General features: G+C 42.8%; 1 protein-coding gene across 7 annotated transcripts in view; it reads right to left on the reverse strand.

Moving 5' to 3' along the window:
* Positions 1 to 20,068, reverse strand: part of Kalrn (kalirin RhoGEF kinase) — a 733,834-nt gene that overhangs the window by 12,478 nt on the left and 701,288 nt on the right. For all 7 annotated transcript variants that reach the window (XM_023702250.1, XM_023702249.1, XM_023702247.1 and 4 more), the window contains 6 exons: positions 15,754 to 15,781; positions 15,125 to 15,296; positions 13,490 to 13,611; positions 12,699 to 12,830; positions 10,607 to 10,771; positions 8,913 to 8,991 (listed from right to left, as the gene is read on the reverse strand). In XM_023702250.1, the coding sequence (XP_023558018.1) occupies positions 8,913 to 8,991; positions 10,607 to 10,771; positions 12,699 to 12,830; positions 13,490 to 13,611; positions 15,125 to 15,296; positions 15,754 to 15,781 (698 nt within the window). The remainder of the gene's footprint in view (positions 1 to 8,912; positions 8,992 to 10,606; positions 10,772 to 12,698; positions 12,831 to 13,489; positions 13,612 to 15,124; positions 15,297 to 15,753; positions 15,782 to 20,068) is intronic.

Here is a 20,068-nt window from a genome sequence, read left to right on the forward strand (position 1 = left end):
TTCATCTGATGAGCCCCAATCAAAATTAACATCCCCTTCAAGATAGGTGGATTAGTTACAGATAAAACATAAATGAATTCTGTATTTAGAGTTAGGTTTCTCATTATATTCATAAATATTCCAAAAATTTTAAAAATCCAGAATGTAAAATACTTGTTTTACATTTTGTGTAAAGGATAGGAACCTTTTCCTATATTTTTAAATTATAAAATCACTATTCAGAAACCCATTTTTCTTATTTAGCATTGTAAGTCTTTGAGGAGCAAAAAGGCAACTAATATCAGTTTTTAGCCAATACATTTTGTTTGTTTGAGATAGGATCTCACTTTGCTGTTCAGGGTGATCGTGAACTCATTATGTAACCCAGGTTGGCCTCAAACTTCTGGTGATATTTTTGCCTCAGCCGCCGGAGAGAAGGGATGACAGGCCTGTGTCACCACATCCAGATAGGTAATATACTTTGAACACCAAACACAAGTTGTTTTCTTGGTTGTCCTCCAACCCCAGTACTGGTTTGTTTGTTTGTTTGTTTGAAATAGGATCCCGCTGTATAAACCAGGCTGGCCTCCAACTCACTATGCAGCCCTTACTGGCCTCAAACTCATGGCCGTCCTCCTGCCTTAGCTTCCCTAGTGGCGGGATTACAGGCATGCACCACGATGCCCAGTTTTAGTACTGGGGTTTGAACCCAGGCCTCATGCACACTGGATAAGTACTCTAGCAGTCCTTTGGGTTTTTTTCTAAGCATAATATACACAACAATAACTAATATTCAAGAATGGAAGATTCTTTTTGATATTTTTAAAAACATTTTTTTAAATTATTTATTTATTTATTTATTTTGTGTGTGTGTGTGGCCAGTTCAGCCCACCAGAGGGCGGGGCTGGCTGGCATGTGGTGCTGGGGATTGAACCGCGGTCCCTGTGCTTTTGCTTAGCTTAGCTTGTTCTAAGTAGGTGCTTTAGACCACTGAGCCATCTCACCAGCCCTTTTAAAAACATTTTTTAAGAAGCAAAATTTCAATGTATATTAAGGAAAATTGCTAATATAGATGTAAAAGTAAAGAGCATGGGTTCCTATGCTCCCAGCTTTGAGAATCAAGATTTTACCAATTTTGTTTCTTTTGTTCCTTTTCAAACTCCTGTTGTTTTTTATTTTCTGGAATATTTCAAGCAAAATCTAAATATCATGTCCTTTCACTCATAAATACTTCCATTTATATTTCTAGCAGACATTTAAAACTGTCTAACCCCATAACCAGTGTCACATCTGAAATCACCCACACCTACAAGAAAAGGACACTTCCCACATGCAGGTGTAACCTTGCAGAAGGGAAGGCGGCTGGGCAGTCCAGCAGCAGGGGTCCCAGCCCCCAACTGCAGCACAAAAAGGGAGGCGGGCAAGGAGACCGGCAGCTCCCCAGCCCTGTGTGCTCCCTACGCAGGGCAGGCGAGCTGACAGTGACATTCCCAGGACACTTGCTCTGCTGGGAAGTCAGAGAATATTGTGTTTTTTAGCAGAATACTGCCCCTTCTGCTCTACCCTTCCCATTCCTACCCAGAATAATTCCTTCTTCTGCTCCCCCTCCCCCGTTCTCCCTTTCTGGAAGTTCTGTTATTCAGTTATTGGACCTTCTCCTCCCATTCTGTAACTCTTCCTAGTCTATTTTCCATCTCTATCTCCCTGCCATTCTCTGAAGGTTTCATTTCTAACATCTCATGATTGTTTTCTGAATATTTGTGTCATATTATGTGCTTGCTTGATAACTTTAAATATCATCTTAAGGATATTAATGAGAGTTTTTAGAAGCTTTTATGCATAGTTTCCTTTTTTCCTTTTTTTTTTTTTAAACATCTTTTAACTGCAGGGTCCTGAGTTTGATCTCTGGAACCAAACTAAATAAAATATTTAAAAAAAATCTTTCGTTTTGGAATTTTCTACTGGTGCTCAGTACTTAGTTGTGACTCATTTCTTTCACCTTCACTCCTGGATGATATATTTGCCAGGTTTAGAATGTTCATTGGATTTTTTCTTTCAGCACTTTAGAGATGTTAGTTCTATTGCCTTCTGCCCTGCTGGATTCTGATGAGAAGTCTGTACTATTGAAGTCACGGCTCCTCCTAATGTAATTTTTTTTTTCTATTGCTGCCTTTAAGACCTTTCTTTCTTTCTTTCTTTCTTTCTTTCTTTCTTTCTTTCTTTCTTTCTTTCTTTCTTTCTCTCTCTCTCTCTCTTTTCTTTTTTCTTTCTTTCTATTTTTTTTTTTTAATTTTAGTACAGGGTCTACAGGGTCTCACTACACAGATTGGACTAGTAGTGATCCTCCTGTTTTCAGCATCTGAAGCTCTAGGATTATAGGTGCACACCACCATGCCCAGCATTTTGCTTTGTACTAGTTTTCAGCATTTTGGTTATCTGTCTGGTCATGCTTCTGTTTGAGTATACCTTGATTAGGATTTACTGAGCTTTGTAAATTTGTGTCTTTCACCACATCGGGGGACATTTTATGCCATTCCTCACAAATTTTTTCTGTGCCAAGCATTTTCTCCCCTCTTTCAAGGGTTGAAATGACATAACTGTTAGACATTTTGACATTTCCCCAGAGATTCCTGTAATTACATTAAATATTTAAAAATTATTCTCTCCTCCTCCTTCTTCTCCTCCTTCTTCTTGTCCTTCTTTTTCTCCTTCTCCTCCTCTTTCTCCTTTTTCTTCTTTTTAGCCTCATCATGCAGTTAAGACTGGCTTTGAGTGCATTATGTAGCCCCCACTGCCTAGAATCAGCAGTGACCCTCTTGACTCAGCCTCTTGCCCAGCCTTCTGAGTGCCGGGATCACAGGCATGCGTCATGCTTGGCACTCTATTCTTCAGAGGAGATAATCTCTATCTTCCATTCCACTGACTCCTATCACCTCAATTCCACTATTGGGCCCATTGAATGAATTTGACTGTATTTTTTATTTATATAATTAAAAAACATTTTTTTACTTCGCTGCCGATGACATCTAGTTTTCCATTCATTTTCAAGAGTATTCACCTTCCCTTTAAGGAAGGTGGTTAGAGTGGATGCTTTAAGTTGTGATCATTCTAACAGTTGGATCATCAATGCTGGTACCTGTTACCTGGTTGTTTTCCCCTGGGGATTTTTTTATATTCTCCTGAGTTTTGTTAGGTTGCTTAATTATAGATGATAGCCTGAACATCAAAAGCACCTGTAGCAGGTGGGGCACAGGCATCTGTTTTCGCCATCTCCTGAGACAGTGTCTTCTCAGACACTGGAAAATGACAAGTGGGGAAGAAAAGAAGGAGAAATGTGGATCCCTGGGACTCAGGAAGGGCCTGTAGGGAAAACTGAGCTTGCAGAGAAACTGACCAGATAGATCACAATGCAGAAAAAGGAACGGGCACCTGTGCTTTCTGCCCAGCTCTTGGATCAGAAGAAGGTAGACCGAAGAAGATGGACTGTACAGAGACAAAGTGAAAGTGGGCAACTCTAGCAGTCTTCCGGGAGAAGTGCACCAGGGGAATGAAGCAGTGGCTAGTGAGTGACTCCAGCCCATGCCCCTGTCTTGTCCTCAGAGACAGGGTTGGTCAGATGCCACTTTAGAGAGGGGCCAACTGAGTATGGGACTCAGAGCAGTCTCTGCTTGGCTCTATCTCAGAGCTGCTGGTGTTAAGCTCCCAGTGACTGGGTGAGGGGCAATCACAGGTGCCCTCACAGTCAGGGAAACATGGGCTGGCCAGCAAGAGACACCCAGAGCGTTATACGCTTAGGTCCCAACCCACTACCAAACATCAGGTTGAGTCTGAACTTCCAAGGACTTGAATGCCTCAGATCAAATGACGCACCCTAGTCCTAATGCGGACCAGCTGAGATTTTCCAGCATGGATCAGGCCTCTGACCACTTTCTGTGCCTACCAACAAGAGGAGAATTACACTTTTAATTGGACACTGCTACAAAACTATAGACCCTGAGAACCACACACTTGAAATCAGAAAAATTTCATCACCTTTTTTACCTTTTGCTTTTGGTGTCACTCTCCCTTTTTTTTTGAACGTTGTAAGATATAGTTATTATTTTTCTTTTCTTTTCTTTTTTTTGGAACCGGGTATTGAACTCAGGCCCTTGCACTTGCCAGAGAAGCGCTTATTCCACTGAGCCATCTCCCTGGCCCAGCTATTATTTTTCTTACCGAAGTGCAATGATGTTTAAATCTTCTTAAACAAATAACTATTAAAAAGTATTCCAGAAAAGGAAATACAAATGGGAAATCTAACCCCTAGATTGCCTTTTGTAATTTCACCCTAACTCTATATTTAGTCTAGGAAACAAACAGAAAAATTTGAATTGTTAATAACGTGAGAACTGAATTGAGTTTTTATTCATTTGGGTTTTTTCTCTCTGGTGTTTGTTTTTGCTTCTTTGTGAGGGTGAAGATTTTTTGTAGGTTTTGTCCCTGTTTTTGTTTTTTCATTGTTTCCTTCCTTTCTGCCTTTTTCACCAGTTTTGTGAGACTTGGGTAATCTTCCTCTGTCCTTTAGCCTTGCTTCTAATCTGTTTTCTTATTTTTTCTATTCTCCCTTTTAATTTTTCCCTTAGGGTAAAATTGTTCTAGTGAGTAGATATTTACTGTATACAATTTTCTAATTCATCTTAGACTTTATTACATAACCATAAGCCTTGTATATATTTATAAAAGTGGTAAATCATTAGTTATTATAGCTTGATGCTATCGTCATTGCTGATTGTACTACTTTAGTCAAGGTGACATAGCTGCTATGATCAATTGATCTTCCTTGTATCCAATACCTACATTGTTTGGGGGACATAAACAATATTGAAGTCCTGTACCAAAGAGCTGGCTGCTTGACCAAACAGTCTACATCCTTTCATCCCTAATAAACAGAAGAAGCAGGATCCCGGGACAGACTCAAAGGCCAAGAGCTAGCTAGGCCTAGAAGACATCTCTGGAAAGTAATCATTTACTAAAGCTGTCCCAGTGCTAGTAACAAATCTATCTGCCCATAAATAATTTACAAACATCAATGCAGAAAACAAGTATACAAACAAAACAGTAAGAAAACATGGAAATAAGATGCAAGCCCAGGCCTCTAGTTTGCTAAAGGCAAATCCAGGGGACACTGAGGTGAAAAAAGTAAAAATCCACCCAGATAAACTCTCTGGGGCTGGTGAGATGGCTCAGTGGTCTAAAGCACCTACTTAGAACAAGCTAAGCTAAGCAAAAGCACAGCGACCGCGGTTCAATCCCCAGCACCACATGCCAGCCAGCCCCGCCCCCTGGTGGGCTGAGCTGGCCCCCCCTCCACAAATAAATAAATAAATAAATAAATATAAAATAAAAAATAAACTCTCTGAAATGGTAGTAATGGAAGTAACAAAGCAGATAAATGAGTCTCTAGGAAAAAAATCAGTAAGAATAACATAGATAATTAAAGAGATGATGACCATTATGAAGACATGATTAGTGAATCTAGAGTAAACATAGATTTAAAACAATAGAGGAGCTTAGGAAAGTAATGGAAACCATAAATATTCAACATAGGAAAGAAATGGATTCCATGAAACAGATTCAAACATCTAGGAGATTAAAAATTCCATTGAAAATATAAGCAGCAGAATCAATCAATGTACAAACAGAATATCAGAAGACAGGTTGGGAGTTAGTAATCATCAAATAAAACATTTCTTAAAAATAGCAAAGGACCATGAAAAATCAATCCAAAAGCTGCTAAATGAAGCAAAGAAGAATAATATAAGATTGATAGGAATAAATAAAAAAATAAGAAGACAGTGCAAAAGACACAAAAAACCTGTTCATAGAAATAATGGCAGGAAACTTTACAAGCATGGAAGAATCTAACATACAGATAAGTAAAGCATACAAAACTCCCAATTAACTATGTTCAGAAAAAAAAAAAGCTGCACAAAGGCATATGATAGTCCAGATTCCAGAAATTCAATATAAAACTATTTTTTAAAATTTCTTTTTCTTTCTTTTTTTTTCTTTTCTGCTGTATTTAGGACAAGGTCTACAGGGTCTACAGGGTCTCACTATGTAGATCGGACTCACAGTGATTCTCCTGTTTTCAGCCTCCCACGTGCTGGGATTACAGGCGTGCTCCACCACACCCAGTCTCAATTGTCGTCTCAGTGTGCCCAGCAGGTGGGGCTGGCAGGGAATGGGTCAGGGATTGAACCCTGGCTGTTGCTGCTAAGCAGGTGCTTTGGTCCACTGAATTACAAGACTATTAGAAGCTGTTACAAATGAGGCATATAAAGTAAAGCCATATTAATATGCTGAACTATAAAAGGCTCTAGTCAACAACTTCTGTGGATAACCTACTACTGTTGTGGACTACTGGACTGTGTTGGATTGTTTTGCTGAATTCAAGCACCTATAATATTTAGATGCCAATAGAATACCCATCTCTGACAGGACAGAACTGGACAGGGGGATACAGAGGAAGGACCATTTTGTATTTGTGTATACAGAATAGTTAGGATAGATGTACGGCTGGTTTGGCTTGGTTCAGTGAGAGGAAGGATTTGTAATAGTAGTGTTTGGATGGGATGTCCTGGCTGCTTCTTGTGTTGTGGATGACCACTGAGAAGATAACAATGTGCAATGTATTAATTATTGAAAATGTCCTATTAATCAGCTTGGAAAGTGTCTCATTGATATTTGTCTCTCAATAAAATAAAAAATAAAAAAAATTTAAAAATGAAAGCTGTTTAAAAAAAAAAGGAACAAATCACCTATAAAGGAAAGCTCACCAGATTTTCTTGACATAAACTCTTAAGTCAGGGAGACTTGGAAGGAAATATTTCAAACTTTAATAGAAAACAACCTCCAAACAAGACTAATGTAACCTGCAAAACTATCTTTTAAAATGGATGGAGAAATAATATACTTCCATGATGGAGTACACCTGAAGAAATTCATAACCACCAAACCAGCAAGAAGTTCTGAAGAACATTCTAGAAAGAGACAGTGAAGATTATAATTTCATGAATCCCAGTAGAATGAATCTACCAGGCAAGGGAAGCAATTAAACAGAAGGAAGAGAAAGCAAACTAGCAAGAGGAAAATAAAATGACAAAGATAATTAAATATATAATAGTCATGACCATCAGTGTAAATGGTCTCAATTTACCCTATCCAAAGTGGGCATCTGAAATAAATATACACTTTTCAGATGAAGAAATACAAACAGCAAATAAATATATGAAAAAATGTTCATTATCACTGGTCATTTGAGAAACACAAATTAAAAGAATCCTAAGAGTTTATCTCACTCTAGCAAGAATGGTTATTATCAAGAAATCAACCAATAACAAATGCCGGTGAGGTTATAGGAGAAAAGGAACTCTTCTCCTCTGTTGGTAGGAGTGTAAACTGGTATAACCACTATGGAAATCAGTATTGAGATTCCTCAAAAAACCAAAAGTAGAGGTTGCATTTGATTCAGCTGTTTCCCTTCTAAGCATCTTCCCAAAAGAGTTAAAGTCATTATATCACAGTGATAAATCCATGCCAATGTTTATAGCAGCCTAATTTATACTAGCTAAAGTTTGGAAACAACCCATGAATAGATAAAGAAAATGTGGTACTTACATACAGGCAGATTATACTGCCACAAGGAAGGATAAACTTGAGTCATTTGTAGGTAAATGGATGCACTCTGACACCATAATTTAAGATGAAATAAGACATAAGGATAAGAAATATTTCAAACAGACTAACTAGATTCTGTAACCAAAATGTAGCTAATTTAGGAAACAACAAAAGATAATTATTTTTTTATTTTTATTTTTAGTCTTTTTGAGATATTGTCTTGCTATTTAGGCTGGCCTTGAGCTTGCTTTGTAGCCCATACTGGTCTCAAACTTGCAACAATCCTCCTGCCTCAGCTTCCCAAGTGCTGAGATTATAGGCATATGCCAGCACACCCTGCCCTACAAAAGGCAATTCTTTAAAAAATAATCATACATAAAGCAGGTGTGATAGTACACACCTGCAATCCCAGCACTTGGAGCTCTTGGGATGCTGAAGTGGAAGGACAAACATGAGATTGAGGGCAGTCTGGATTATATAATGAATTCAAATCCAGACTAAAAGGCTTAGTGAGAACCTGTGTCAAAAAACTAAACAAAAATGGGCCGGGGAGACAGCTCAGAGGCTGGGGACATAGCTCAGTAGAATAAGCACTTCCCTGGCAAGTGCAAGGGCCTGAGTTCAATCGTCGGTTCCACAAAACAAACAAACAACAAAACAAAACAAAACCAAAAAACCCAACCTAAACAAAAACAAAAATTCCATACCAATTAAAATTTTTTTCCATTATAATTTGGTTAGAGAATCAGTTGAAAATAAAATAATGAAAATGCCAAATGAGAAATGTAACAAAAATTGTGCTTAAAAGAATTTGAGGCTGAAAATGTGTAGGCCTGTAATCCCGTCACTTGGGAGGCAGGAGGATTGCTGTGAGTTTGAGGCCAGGCTGGGCTACATAGCAAGACCCTGTCTAAACAAACAATAAACAAATGAAGAGAGGCTGAGGACTGACAAGAGAAGCATCCAACTTAAGTAAAAAGAACACTAGAGAACATATACAAATATTCTAGATGTTTTCTTCCTATAAAGAAAACGTATTTATAAAAGAAAGAAGAGGGCCAGGGAGATGGCGAAATGGCTCAGTAAAATAAGTGCTTCCCTGGCAAGTGCAAGGGCCTGAGTTAGATCCCCAGTTCTGCCCCCCCAAACAAAACAAAACAAAACAAAACAAAACAAAACAAAACAAAACAAAACAAAACAAAAAGAAAGAAGGACAAAAACATATCATTATTTTGTGGTCATATTGCTGAGTGTTCACAGAAAACCATTCTTACCTTCCAATCTCATTCAGTTCAGTATACGCAGAGTCAAAGTTGTCCTTCCAAGAAATGGTGGCTCCATCTGCAGCTGCATCTTTGGGAGAAAGACAGGGGATCCATTGATGGTATCGAGGATTTCACAGGGGAATAAGGAAAAAGCTAACAGAAGAGCTCCAGCATAACCACAAAGTTGTACTCATGCCCAAATATGGATGCTATGGTGGTGGGAAAGTTATTTTTAAAATATCATCCAAGGGAAAACTGACATGACACAGAGTGACACTCCAAAGTCAGACTCTCTGTCATCTTTACACAAAGGGAAAACTTGGGGCAATCCGAAACGTAGCTCCCTTAAAAGTAGAAATCTGGTAGACACATAAGAAGGGAGAGTAGAAAACACTTGGAAGGGTTAGCAGAGATTGTGAGAACCAGGGACATAGGGAAGATGAAGGCGATGGGGAGATCACAGCTCAAGGAAGGAGGAGAGGAAGGGCATGCTCAAGCATTTCTCGGACTTCTCCGACTTGCACTGGCCTCGGGCTGGCAGGAGTGGCTCCAGTGCCCTGCATGCTTCAACTTAGTCCACCGTGATCCTTTGGCCACTTTACCTTGCATGATGGTAAAGATATATGTATGGTCACCCACGCCCACACCCACATACCACCCCCCACACACAGTATGCAGGTCCATATATGTCTGTGTTGTGGGAACCAATGCTGGAAAGTCACAGCAAGACACAAAGCATGCCCATCTAGGCTGGCTGAGTGAGTGACTTGGGGAGAGGAGCTACATTAACAGGTTGGCTCTCCTGATGCTATATTGGTCACCTCAGGTTGTCCACACCACAGCCTGGCTCAGTGTCCCCATGTGGCCCATCACATGGGGACACTGAGACCCAAAGCCATGGTTTCTCAATGAGTTACAGGCTCATGGGAATAAGTCAAAGTCACCAGGAGGGAAGTGACTAGGCTGGCAGAGGGGGCAGGAGCAGAGAACATGTTCTGACTCATCTGGGGAAGAGGAGTGGCTCACAGCACTCTGGGGACTACAGATTTTCTTTAACCCTAAGAACCATGAACCAATGCCATGTAAGTACAGTGACAACCCCACCCTCCTGTCCTCAATACACATAGGCCACTTCCTAACACCACCTGAAATATTACTATTAGGATACTCTTTTAGCTAGCAAGTTTCTTCTCCTAAAATTCCCCTTATATCTTAATCTTTTAACAAACCTACATAAAAATATATTTACACTGACAAAAGAAATTCTAGGAAGGCATCAAATATTCATTTTGTAGGGAAATCATTTAGCCAGGTTGCTGTTCTCTCGGTTTGAAGTTGGTAAGTGGGACTGTCCTGGATGCTGTGAGGGAAGCAGCTGCCCACAGAGCTGCCTGGATGAAAGTGGGCTTCATTGTCCTGTCTCTGCAGGGAGCATGCAGAACTGCTATGGGTCATGACTCCCTCCACATGCATTCCTGGGGTGACACCTGGTTCTCCTGGGAATGCTGCAGTGCAGGATTAGCCAGGGTGGCAGACCTAACCTCTGCACCCTCTTAATAGAATCCTTCTTCAGATGCTGAAAAGGCGCTTGACTGTAGTGGCTGAGCAGTTCCAGGTCACCTTTTGCACAGGGACCTGATGATGCCAGTGAGTTTGCGACAGGGGGCCAGGCACCATGACCCCACTGCCTGACGGGGACTCACCATACTCTGGAAGTCGCACAAATTCTGAGGGTTCACTGGGAAGGCTGATTCCCCAAGGGTTGCTGGCACTGACTCTGAACTGATAAGGACACCCGGGACTAAGGTCTTCAATGACAAGGTAGGTGTCCAAGGTCGAAGCCACCGACTGCTGCCAGACCTGGGAACCTAAGGCACAGTGTTGGAGGACAAGGAGAGAGACAAAGACAAAGCCACATTGTTTGAGAGACCTTCAGCAGACAAAAAAACCAAAAATGGATAAATCTGCTGGAGTGCACAGTTGTGGCACTGCTTCAACCTCTGAAAGCCTGTGGGTCAACTGTGGCAGGCAGGGGTCTAAACCAGACCCTAAGTGACTTCAGAACTGTTGATGGTTGTGGAAGAGGTCAGCTTAGGAGTTCTGTCCCCTCTCCAGTGTGCAACTGTGCAAATCAAAAGATGTAACACTCCTGACATTACAGAGGAACATGTGGCAAAGAGTTAATTAAGCTGGAGGAAATAGTGCACATCAGCTACAAAACGAGAGGAAGTATGTCTTTGGAAATTGAAACAAACTGGAAGTGAGCACTAGATGTATGTAACATACTATGGCGGGTGTCTTCCTTGCAGCTCTCTCATTGAATTTGCTCATTTAAACTTGCAGAAATCCTGGAAAGTATGAGCATAAAAGAAACTGAGCCTCAGAAATACTAAACAGTCTGCCCAAGAGAGCTTAGTGAGGGAGACTGGGCTCAAGCTTAGGGATGCTAGGGCAGATGTGACCTCTGCGAAATGTGTCTCCCACTCATCATTCAAGCCTCATGTCAACCCAGGAGACTCAGTGTGACAGCCTAAGATAGATGCCAAAATTAATCACTTTCTAGCTGTCCAGGACCTTTGCAATAAAAAATAAGACAGGAGGCCTAAAATTACCAGAGAACATAAAGAAAATGAAATGTTTTGGGCTGGGGAGGAGGCAAGCAATATCTATCTATTTGATTGTTTAATTCATAATGTGGTTCAGACATATATTATTAACAAAGCTACCTGGAAGATTCTTTTAAAAATGAATTCTGGGGGCTGGTGAGATGGCTCAGTGGTCTAAAGCACCTACTTAGAGCAATCTTGGCAGAGCACGGGGACCGTGGTTCGATCCCCCAGCACCACATGCCAGCCAGCCCCGCCCCCTGGTGGGCTGAGCTGGCCACACACACACACACATACATAAATAAATACAATTTAAAAAAAATAATGCTATAAAATTAAAAAACATGAATTCTGAATAACTAGATGGCAGGCTCAGTTGTTTCCAATTACTAAGGAAATATATGCACTTTTAGCATGTACATGTAACAAATTTTAAAAGCTTAAATCACAATTTTTTATGTATTTGGTACAGGGTCTCACTATACAGCTCAGACTCAGCAATCCTCCTGTTTTCAGCCTCCCCAGCACTGGGATTATATGTATGTGCCACCATGCCTGGTTTTAGTGGCCACCTCATTGGGCCTGGGGCAGGGCTGGCATGGCATGTGGTGACAGGGATTGAACCCCAGTCCCTGCGCTTGCCTAAGCAGGCTCTTAGCCCACTGAGCTATCTTGCCAGTCTTCAATCACAACATTTTAAATTGTGCAGTTAAAATATACATGCATACATATGCTCTCTGAATTATATGTGGGGACAGGAGTAGAGCTCAGGTCACATTATCCCAGTTATTACTCTGGGAGAAAGATGGCAAATTAGCAAACTATAGAGAGCTGGGGTCTAGCGCTAGCTCTGCCTCTTACTGATCCCAGGCTTGTGGTTCTATCTGTAGCTCTTACCTGCTTCATCTGCAGGCCCTAACCAGCCCTGTCTCTATGGGGTGAGCAAACCAGTGCAGCGAAGGCACTTTGAACCCCACCTTGGGCTGCAATCATGTCAGGAAAGTTTAGAGCCCCTTAGTGAAATTGGCTGCCCAGGCTTGTAGGTCAAACACAAACTGGAGCCTGGCCCAGAGGCCTCTGTGCTGAGTTGGGAGACACCACGAGGCAAGGCCTTCCAGAGATAAAGGCTTGGAGCTCCTGTCCCTGAGGACCTCCCTGGAGGAGGAAAGCAGAAGAGCAGGGCACTCACCTTCCTCCCTGTACTCCACGGTGTACCCTGAGATGGTGCAGTTTCCTGTGCTGGCTGGCGGGAGCCAGCGGAGAATTACAGAGGTGCAGCTCCTCTCCTGGGCGATGGGACGGTTGGGCGCTGCGGGAACACCTGTGGAGACAGAGAAGAGGTTAGGGTTGCTTGGTAGAAGCTGATATTTCCCTTTACGCAGGATGGCACCTTGAAAATGTGACCTAATCTAATCTCAAATTCTTCCTATGGCATCCACAAGACAGCACACCTTTGTCTGGGCCCAGGGAGACTTGTGATTCACTCTGTGGTCTGATGTGCTTCCTCAGACTAAACATTGCATACTAGGAAGGAAGCACAGTTAGGGAACCATGCAGGAAGCTGTGGTAGTTGGCAGATATCTCTTAGCAAAGATTAAAGATGCGTTCTCTTCTGATTGGCCAAAATTTTATTTTGGAATTTTCACACAGGATCATTTCTACCCTGGGTCTCAGGAAGATTTGATCACTTACAATGTTTGACTAACAGCTTCCTAGTGACAGAAAGCATAAAAGTTGTGGCCAGGAGTGTAGGAGGGAGAAATGAGGAGTTGCTACTAAATGGACATGGATGGAGTTTCAGTTTGAAAGATGACGAGTTCTGTGGATGGATGGGCAGATGAATGGATGGATGGATGGATGGATGGATGGCAGCACAAAATATGAAAGGATTCCACTGAGCTGCTTAAAAATGGTCAGATGGTAAGTATAAGGTTGTAATTTTTAAAATGCCTACAAGTAGAATAAAGAAAGACACTGTACCTTGCACCTTGACTGTGGCAGATGTGGACGTGGTTCCATGGTCATTTGTGGCTATGCAGGTGTAAATCCCACTGTCTTGGGGCATCAGGTTACAGATCTTCAGGGTGATTTCCCCAGAGTCACTAGGGACACAAAAGGATGTCCTTCAGAATTACCATGAGACGATTTCTTGTCAGGTAAAATCCCGTAGGGTTGGCATGCGGTGTGCTTAGCTGAGAGCCTATAGGCCCAGGGCTACCCTGTTCTGTGCCAGCCTCCACGCCCTGGGTGGCCACTTTGCCTCTGTATCCCCATGAACTCATCTATGGATAAAATTTATGGAAATAAGGGGCAGATGAAGGAATCACATGAGATAAGAAATAGAAGACTATTTCTTATGACTTGAAATATATAAAGTGACAATTTGTAACATAATTAGTATTATCTACTACCACTAGCAACTTTTGTCCCAAATTATTTTCAACCACACAAATCAACAATGAATAGTACAAAAGTATGAGAAGACTAAAGCATGAAAATATTTAAGTATTTTAAATCATGCCTTAAAATAATGAAGTGAATTAAGAAAAAGTAAATGCCTTTACCTACATGCTAATTTTTCTGCTTAATCCAGTGGGGTCCAGGAGCCCCCAGTAGGAAGAACTGCCCCAAAAGAGTTAAAGCAGAAGCCAGGCCAGCCCCCCCCCTTCCCACAGCTGTGACCCATTCTGGGCTCTTCATCTGTCCCATAAAGCACAGACTCTCACTCCAAGTTTCTCAGGGCCACAGACTTTTTGACCTAGTTGAGAGTCTCTGTTGAGAACAGTACAAAATGGTAGTATTTTTGTCTATCCCACACACGCACAGATGTTAAGTTGATGGCTGAACGTTTCTTGACGTTAGGTGTTCCTTCCCTAAGTGATGGCTGCGTGCTTAGGGCTTGCTATTGTTTGTCCACTGAAAGTGGCACTAACAATGAAGCGCATGATTAGGAGCAGAATGACGGGAAGAATGGTCTTATCTGTGTAGAAGTATGATTGCGGCTTGATTTCCTATTGAACATTTTAGAATGAGCTCCTCTTTTCCCCTCTTCTTATAAAATTGTTCTTAGGTCAGTTTCACAGCATTCTGGAGGGCCCACAACACCCCACGGCATCCAGATTGGAGCACCATATTCCTACCCCAGCTCTGGAGCCGTCACTATTTCTCCTGACTTAGAGAGTTCCCTGGGGATCCTTTAGAGACAGATCATTTAATGGGGTTGCTGTGAGACAGGGACTGTGAAGGCTCATACTTGACCTGGAATGTAAAGTTTATTCTTTTCTCTGTTTTACATGGTCCAGAACACAGTTTTCCCAAACAGTTCTTGCTGGCTCCACACGAGGTACAAGGTGCTGAGTTACATTAGCTATGTGGGCCAGGGCAGGATGCTTGGGCGGCCGAAGCCAGTCCTCAGTCTTACAGCAAGGATTCTCTGTGGGGGCTCTAAGCCACCTGTGGTTTTTCCCTCAATTTCCTGATGAAGGTCAAGTGCTACGTCTCTAATAGTCCTGGGGGGCAGCTCTTGGGGACACTAGGAGTGCACAGAGCTGCAGCTCGGAATGAGCCCCTGGACGCTGTGTGGAGGCTGATGCACACCCCAGGCCATGAGCTCACCAGGAGGAGACTGTGTATGTGGCCGAGTTGTTGTCTGTGTCCAGGATGTTCTGGTCTGGACCTTTCCAGGTAATGGTGGGCTTCGGCCGCCCACAGACTTTGCACTGCAGTATCACCGTGTCCCCAAGCAAGCAGGTCACATCCACTAAGGGCACGAGGAATTCTGGGGCCACTGTGATCAAATGGATATCCGTTTACATCATTTGTAATCCACTCAGGCTAAAATAGCACTTTAAAAAACACAGTATTCTTATCCCCACTCATGTTGTACAGCAACTCAAATAATCTTCAGCCTTGTACTGTTAAAACATCTGGGTCACTCTGAACAATATATTAAACGGTAATTGTATAAAAATTAGAAAATATACAAAAACAAAAAGGAACAAAAGCTCCAAGATCCAGAGGTAACTACTGTGAATATTATACAAACATACTTTTTACCAAATTGAATGCCCTTAGACATACTGCATGTCATAGCCTTTTTCACTGAATAGTTTATCATAACATCTTTCTTTGTCCATAAATACGGAAATATGTCACTACTGCTGAAGGTCTCTACTGAGTGCTAGAAATACTGTGGGTTTTTTAAGCCAATTCCACATCTTCAGTTCTACCCCTATGTAACTCACCTTCTTGGATGAAATTTGGATTTAAGATCTGAAAAACACAAAGAAACAGAAAATTGCTTGAATCCTAAGCAACTAAGAGAGGAGACTTCTGCCCTACTGAAATGAAAAAAAAAAAAAAAAGAACCATTTAGGCGATGGAGGCTGCAGCCCAAGTGGCGCCTTGCTGTGCTGCTCTACTGTCGCAATTACAAATTCCTCTCCTACATAGAGGGCACTCACTTTCCTGTCTATTGCTGTTGGCCCTAGAGGCTGTCGTCCCTCGGAGGTCTGCCACATGTGGGGCAGGACCCTCCTCCCTGTCCTCAGCTGTTCTTCCTCCCCTCCCACACACAGTCCCATGTCCCCTGCCAGTCAGCAGGCACACGGGTGCTATGGCACTGCTTCTTCCCAGCTATGAAGTCTTAAAAACTCAGGACCCTAGCTTCAGCAAACTGGAAGAGTCACCAAAGTGGGCTTACCTGTTGGTTTCCTTCCAAGTATCTTCCTCCCCCCACCCCCTTGTCCTGGCAAAGGAAAGTTCCTTTTGAGCAGCTGAATGCACAGCTTCTCTGGCTGAAGGGGAAAAAAGTCTGTCCGTCCTGTCCTGGAGCCCAGGTGTCTGCAGGACAATGGGAAACCGCTAACTGTTGTGACCTTGGCGCCACACCAGACAGCAGGCAGAGATTCAGGCCTTCTGGGGCACTTGCCCAAGCCCACAGCTGGCTCAGGAGAAGCTGCTGGAATGGCCTGTGCACAGCATGCTGCCTGCCTCAGGATGACCCAGTTCCTTCACAAAAGAGAGAACATGCTAGCTGCTCAGACATTCTGGAAAGTTACCCCTTCTTGAGGGAGTGGGTGCTCTGATACCCTCCTTCCATCTCACCCTTTCTATTACCTCTAATCAGGCCACAAACTTGGAGTGGTGGAAGACACATGGGCTTTGCAGCCACAGAAGCAGGGGTTACCACCCTGTTTACTGGGATTGTTTGCTCCTTTTTTAACTAACAGCAACTAACATCAATTTCTTCCACTATAATGCAGGGACACATGTCATAAAAGTTAAATGAAATAGGTATGTCTAGTGCTTAACACAATGCTTAATGAATAGCGAGTACTCAGTACCTATTCAATAAAGATTATCCAATTCAGTTATCTTCCTTCTGCTAAGCAGCCTATTATTAAAGTGGCTTATCTTTCTTTTTTTTTCTCAAAGACTGTTTATTTATTTATTTATTTATGTATTTATTTATTTATTTTGGTGGAACCAGGGATTGAACTCAGGCCCTTGTGCTTGCCAGGAAAGCACTTATTCTACTGAGCCATCTCCCTGGTCTCTTATCTCTCATAGTTCAAAATTCTTCCTTCCTTCCTTCCTAGTGAAGCCTGAGCCCTCATGTTCCATGTGGAACAGCACGCCTTCCCACTCACATTCCTGCATCTTCCCTACCAACATGAACACACAGTTTCTGTGTTCTTCTTTTGGAGGGGCCCAGATGGAACACAGATGTTACTTCCTTCTTTGTCTTCCCTCTTGCAAATAATTACTTACTTACACCACTCAGGCATATCAGAAGTGGGCTGCAGAAACTTAACATGCCAAGTTCTAGGGCTCAATGTCCCAACTCTGGCCACTGCAGTGCCTACTCTCAGAAGGTACCTACAACACTGTACAAACCAGTGGTTCTCAGTCCCTAACCAGGGAAGCTTTAGAAACACAAAAAGACCTCATGCCAAAGGAGTGTTTGCTTTTCTGCTTTTTTTAAAAAAAAAATATCTGCCTTATTGATGCAAAGTGGGGCCCAGAATCAATTTTGAAAACCCCTGCAGGTGACTCCACAGGTAGCCTGACTCAAGGACTGCTGAAAGTTCTGTTCTATCCAAGGAAAGCAATCTTAAACCAACTTCCCATCCCCGAGGCCTTTATGCACCCATGGTGGTGGGGAATGCAAGAGGCATGGTGTGCTTTACTCACACCTAAGAAAATCCTCTGGACTATGGTGTGTGGTGGTGGTGGTGGTGTAGAAGGTGGCTCCAGTTGAGCAGGTAAACAACCAATAGCCCTGGTAAGCAGCCTGTGATAAAAAGGCTGTGCTTTCACTAGCCTGGCAGAAGAATCACACCATGCCTCTTGGTAAGGCAGGAGAATCACATCCAGGTCAGTCACCAACCAACAAAAGGAAGCTGAGAATATTTTCTAGCCTTTAACATTGGCTATCTCAGAGTGGGGGCATGAAGGGTGGTCTTGATAGGCTCCAGCCTGAGTATAAACTGCTAAATTATCATGGCCCTGGTTCAACACGGCTGAATCCCCAAACAATAGCTTATCTTCTCAATGACCACTTCCTCCTTCTTCCCACTCCAGCCCTGGATACAACTTCCTTTTACCTTTTCTGCACACACAGGGAGCCTCCAATCAGCTCCTTGTGGGTCACTAAATCTGCCCTTCAAATTCTGCCTCTACCAAAAGTTCATGAAGTCTCAGCACACCCCCCCCCCCCAGAGGATCCTCTCACCTCCCTGGGATCCTCTCACCTCCTCTCACCTCCATGTCCTGCCCAATGTAACAAATGCCTCTCCTATGCAGAGGGCACTCAGGCACTCTCCTGCCCATTGCTATTGGCCCTACATCCTTTTCTTCTGCTTCTGTGCCACACTACTGCTGAAAAACCTAACAGCTCTTTCTATTCAAAAAATGTTGACTAAACTCATGCTTGGCACTAATTTCTGTGTGCAGTTTTGTGGACAGAGCCACAGTGAGGCACAAGCCCTGCCCGCAGAATGTACAAACACAGGCTGAATTTTGGGCGATCTTTTTCTTTTCTTACTTGGGCTTTCTAGATATTCTGCATTCAATATGTTTCACCTCATTTTTTTTTTCCAAGGAAAAAGAAAGACTCCATCACACGCCTGGACTACAATTCTTCTGAAGACAGGAGCCATGTGTTGTTCCCCTTTGTGCCTCAGTCCCCTCACCCAGAATCTGCATCTAATACATTCTTGTGAATGAGTATTTGACCTTTGGCCTCATTTCAGTGTTCTCAAAAAGTTAAGACTGGTTCATGAATAAAATCTCAAAATAGGACCAAAAGATAGATACAACAATTAGTTATGGGTAAATCACTAATACTATTGGGTTACAGCCTGCTTGCAAACACAGAAGGAATGCAAACCTGGGAAAACAATTAAAAAGTAGTGTAATCCACAGTCTCTGGAAGAGGAGATGAGTAGCAGCCTGCAGCGCAGCAGCCACAGCTCTGGCTCTGGGAGTGGACAGAGTAGTGGCTCAACCCGGCCCAGACATAATCTCTTGCCTTGAACATTTGTAAGCACAGGGCTTTGGTTTTATCTGCTTCTTGGGGATGCCTTCCTAGAAGAGTGGTTTGATGTAAAGACTCAATTGATCTGATGATTTACTGAGTCTGTATCAGAAATAATGTGCCCCCACCCCCGCTCCCTACCTAGCCAGTATGCTTCAGTTGTTAGTTGCCCAGGTAACAGTTCCTGTTTTAGATCTGGTCACTCCTGTCTTAGAAACAGCTGGTCAGGTCACTGTGATGCTCCTTGTATAACCCAACTAACGAGCCCTTCTCCCTCTGTACTTCCTACTTGCTTACCCCATTAAGCCCTAGCCCACCAGAGATCAGGGCTGGATATTTTGGGAGTGATCCCTATCAGTGCCCACTTATGTCACTAAATCTGCCTCCAAATCCTGGGTGTTGTTTTGGTATTTCTGCTCACCCTTGCAAGCTGATCTTGTCCAGGTTGCAGCGCTAAGCAGGCAGCAGGAGGACATGCTTTCTACCCTCAGTGGGCCTTTTAGTGGGGGAGATGGAATTGATGACATGTGTGAGGTAATGTTTGATGGCTGTTAAGAACCAGCCTTCAATAAACACAGAGCTGAAAACTTTCTCCTACCCTGCTCCTACCCAGTCAAAAGGTCTTCAGAGTAGAAGCTACTGTGACTATTGAGAGCTTTGTTCAATGGCCTGGATTCCCATCATGTAGCAAGACAGCGAATCCATGCTGGGGGTCTCACAGAGGAGACACCTGACAAAGGTACAGTAACAGGTATTATAAAAATATAATACAGGGCTGGCCAAATAGCTCAGTGGATTAAAGCACCTGAAAGCAGGCGCAGGGCCAGGGGTTCGATCCCCAGGCCTGCAGTGCCAGCTCTGTCCCTCAGGCACACTGAGACAGCAATTGAGACTGGGCATGGTGGCGTGTGCCTGTAATCCCAGCTCTTGGGAGGCTGTAAATAGGCAGATCACTACAAGTCTGATCTAGTAGTAAGACCCTGAACACTTTGTAGACCCTTCTCTAAAATTTAAAAATA

This window comes from Octodon degus, unplaced genomic scaffold (genome assembly GCF_000260255.1).
Source record: "Octodon degus isolate 3935 unplaced genomic scaffold, OctDeg1.0 scaffold00147, whole genome shotgun sequence".
NCBI classification, from domain to species: Eukaryota; Metazoa; Chordata; class Mammalia; order Rodentia; family Octodontidae; genus Octodon; species Octodon degus.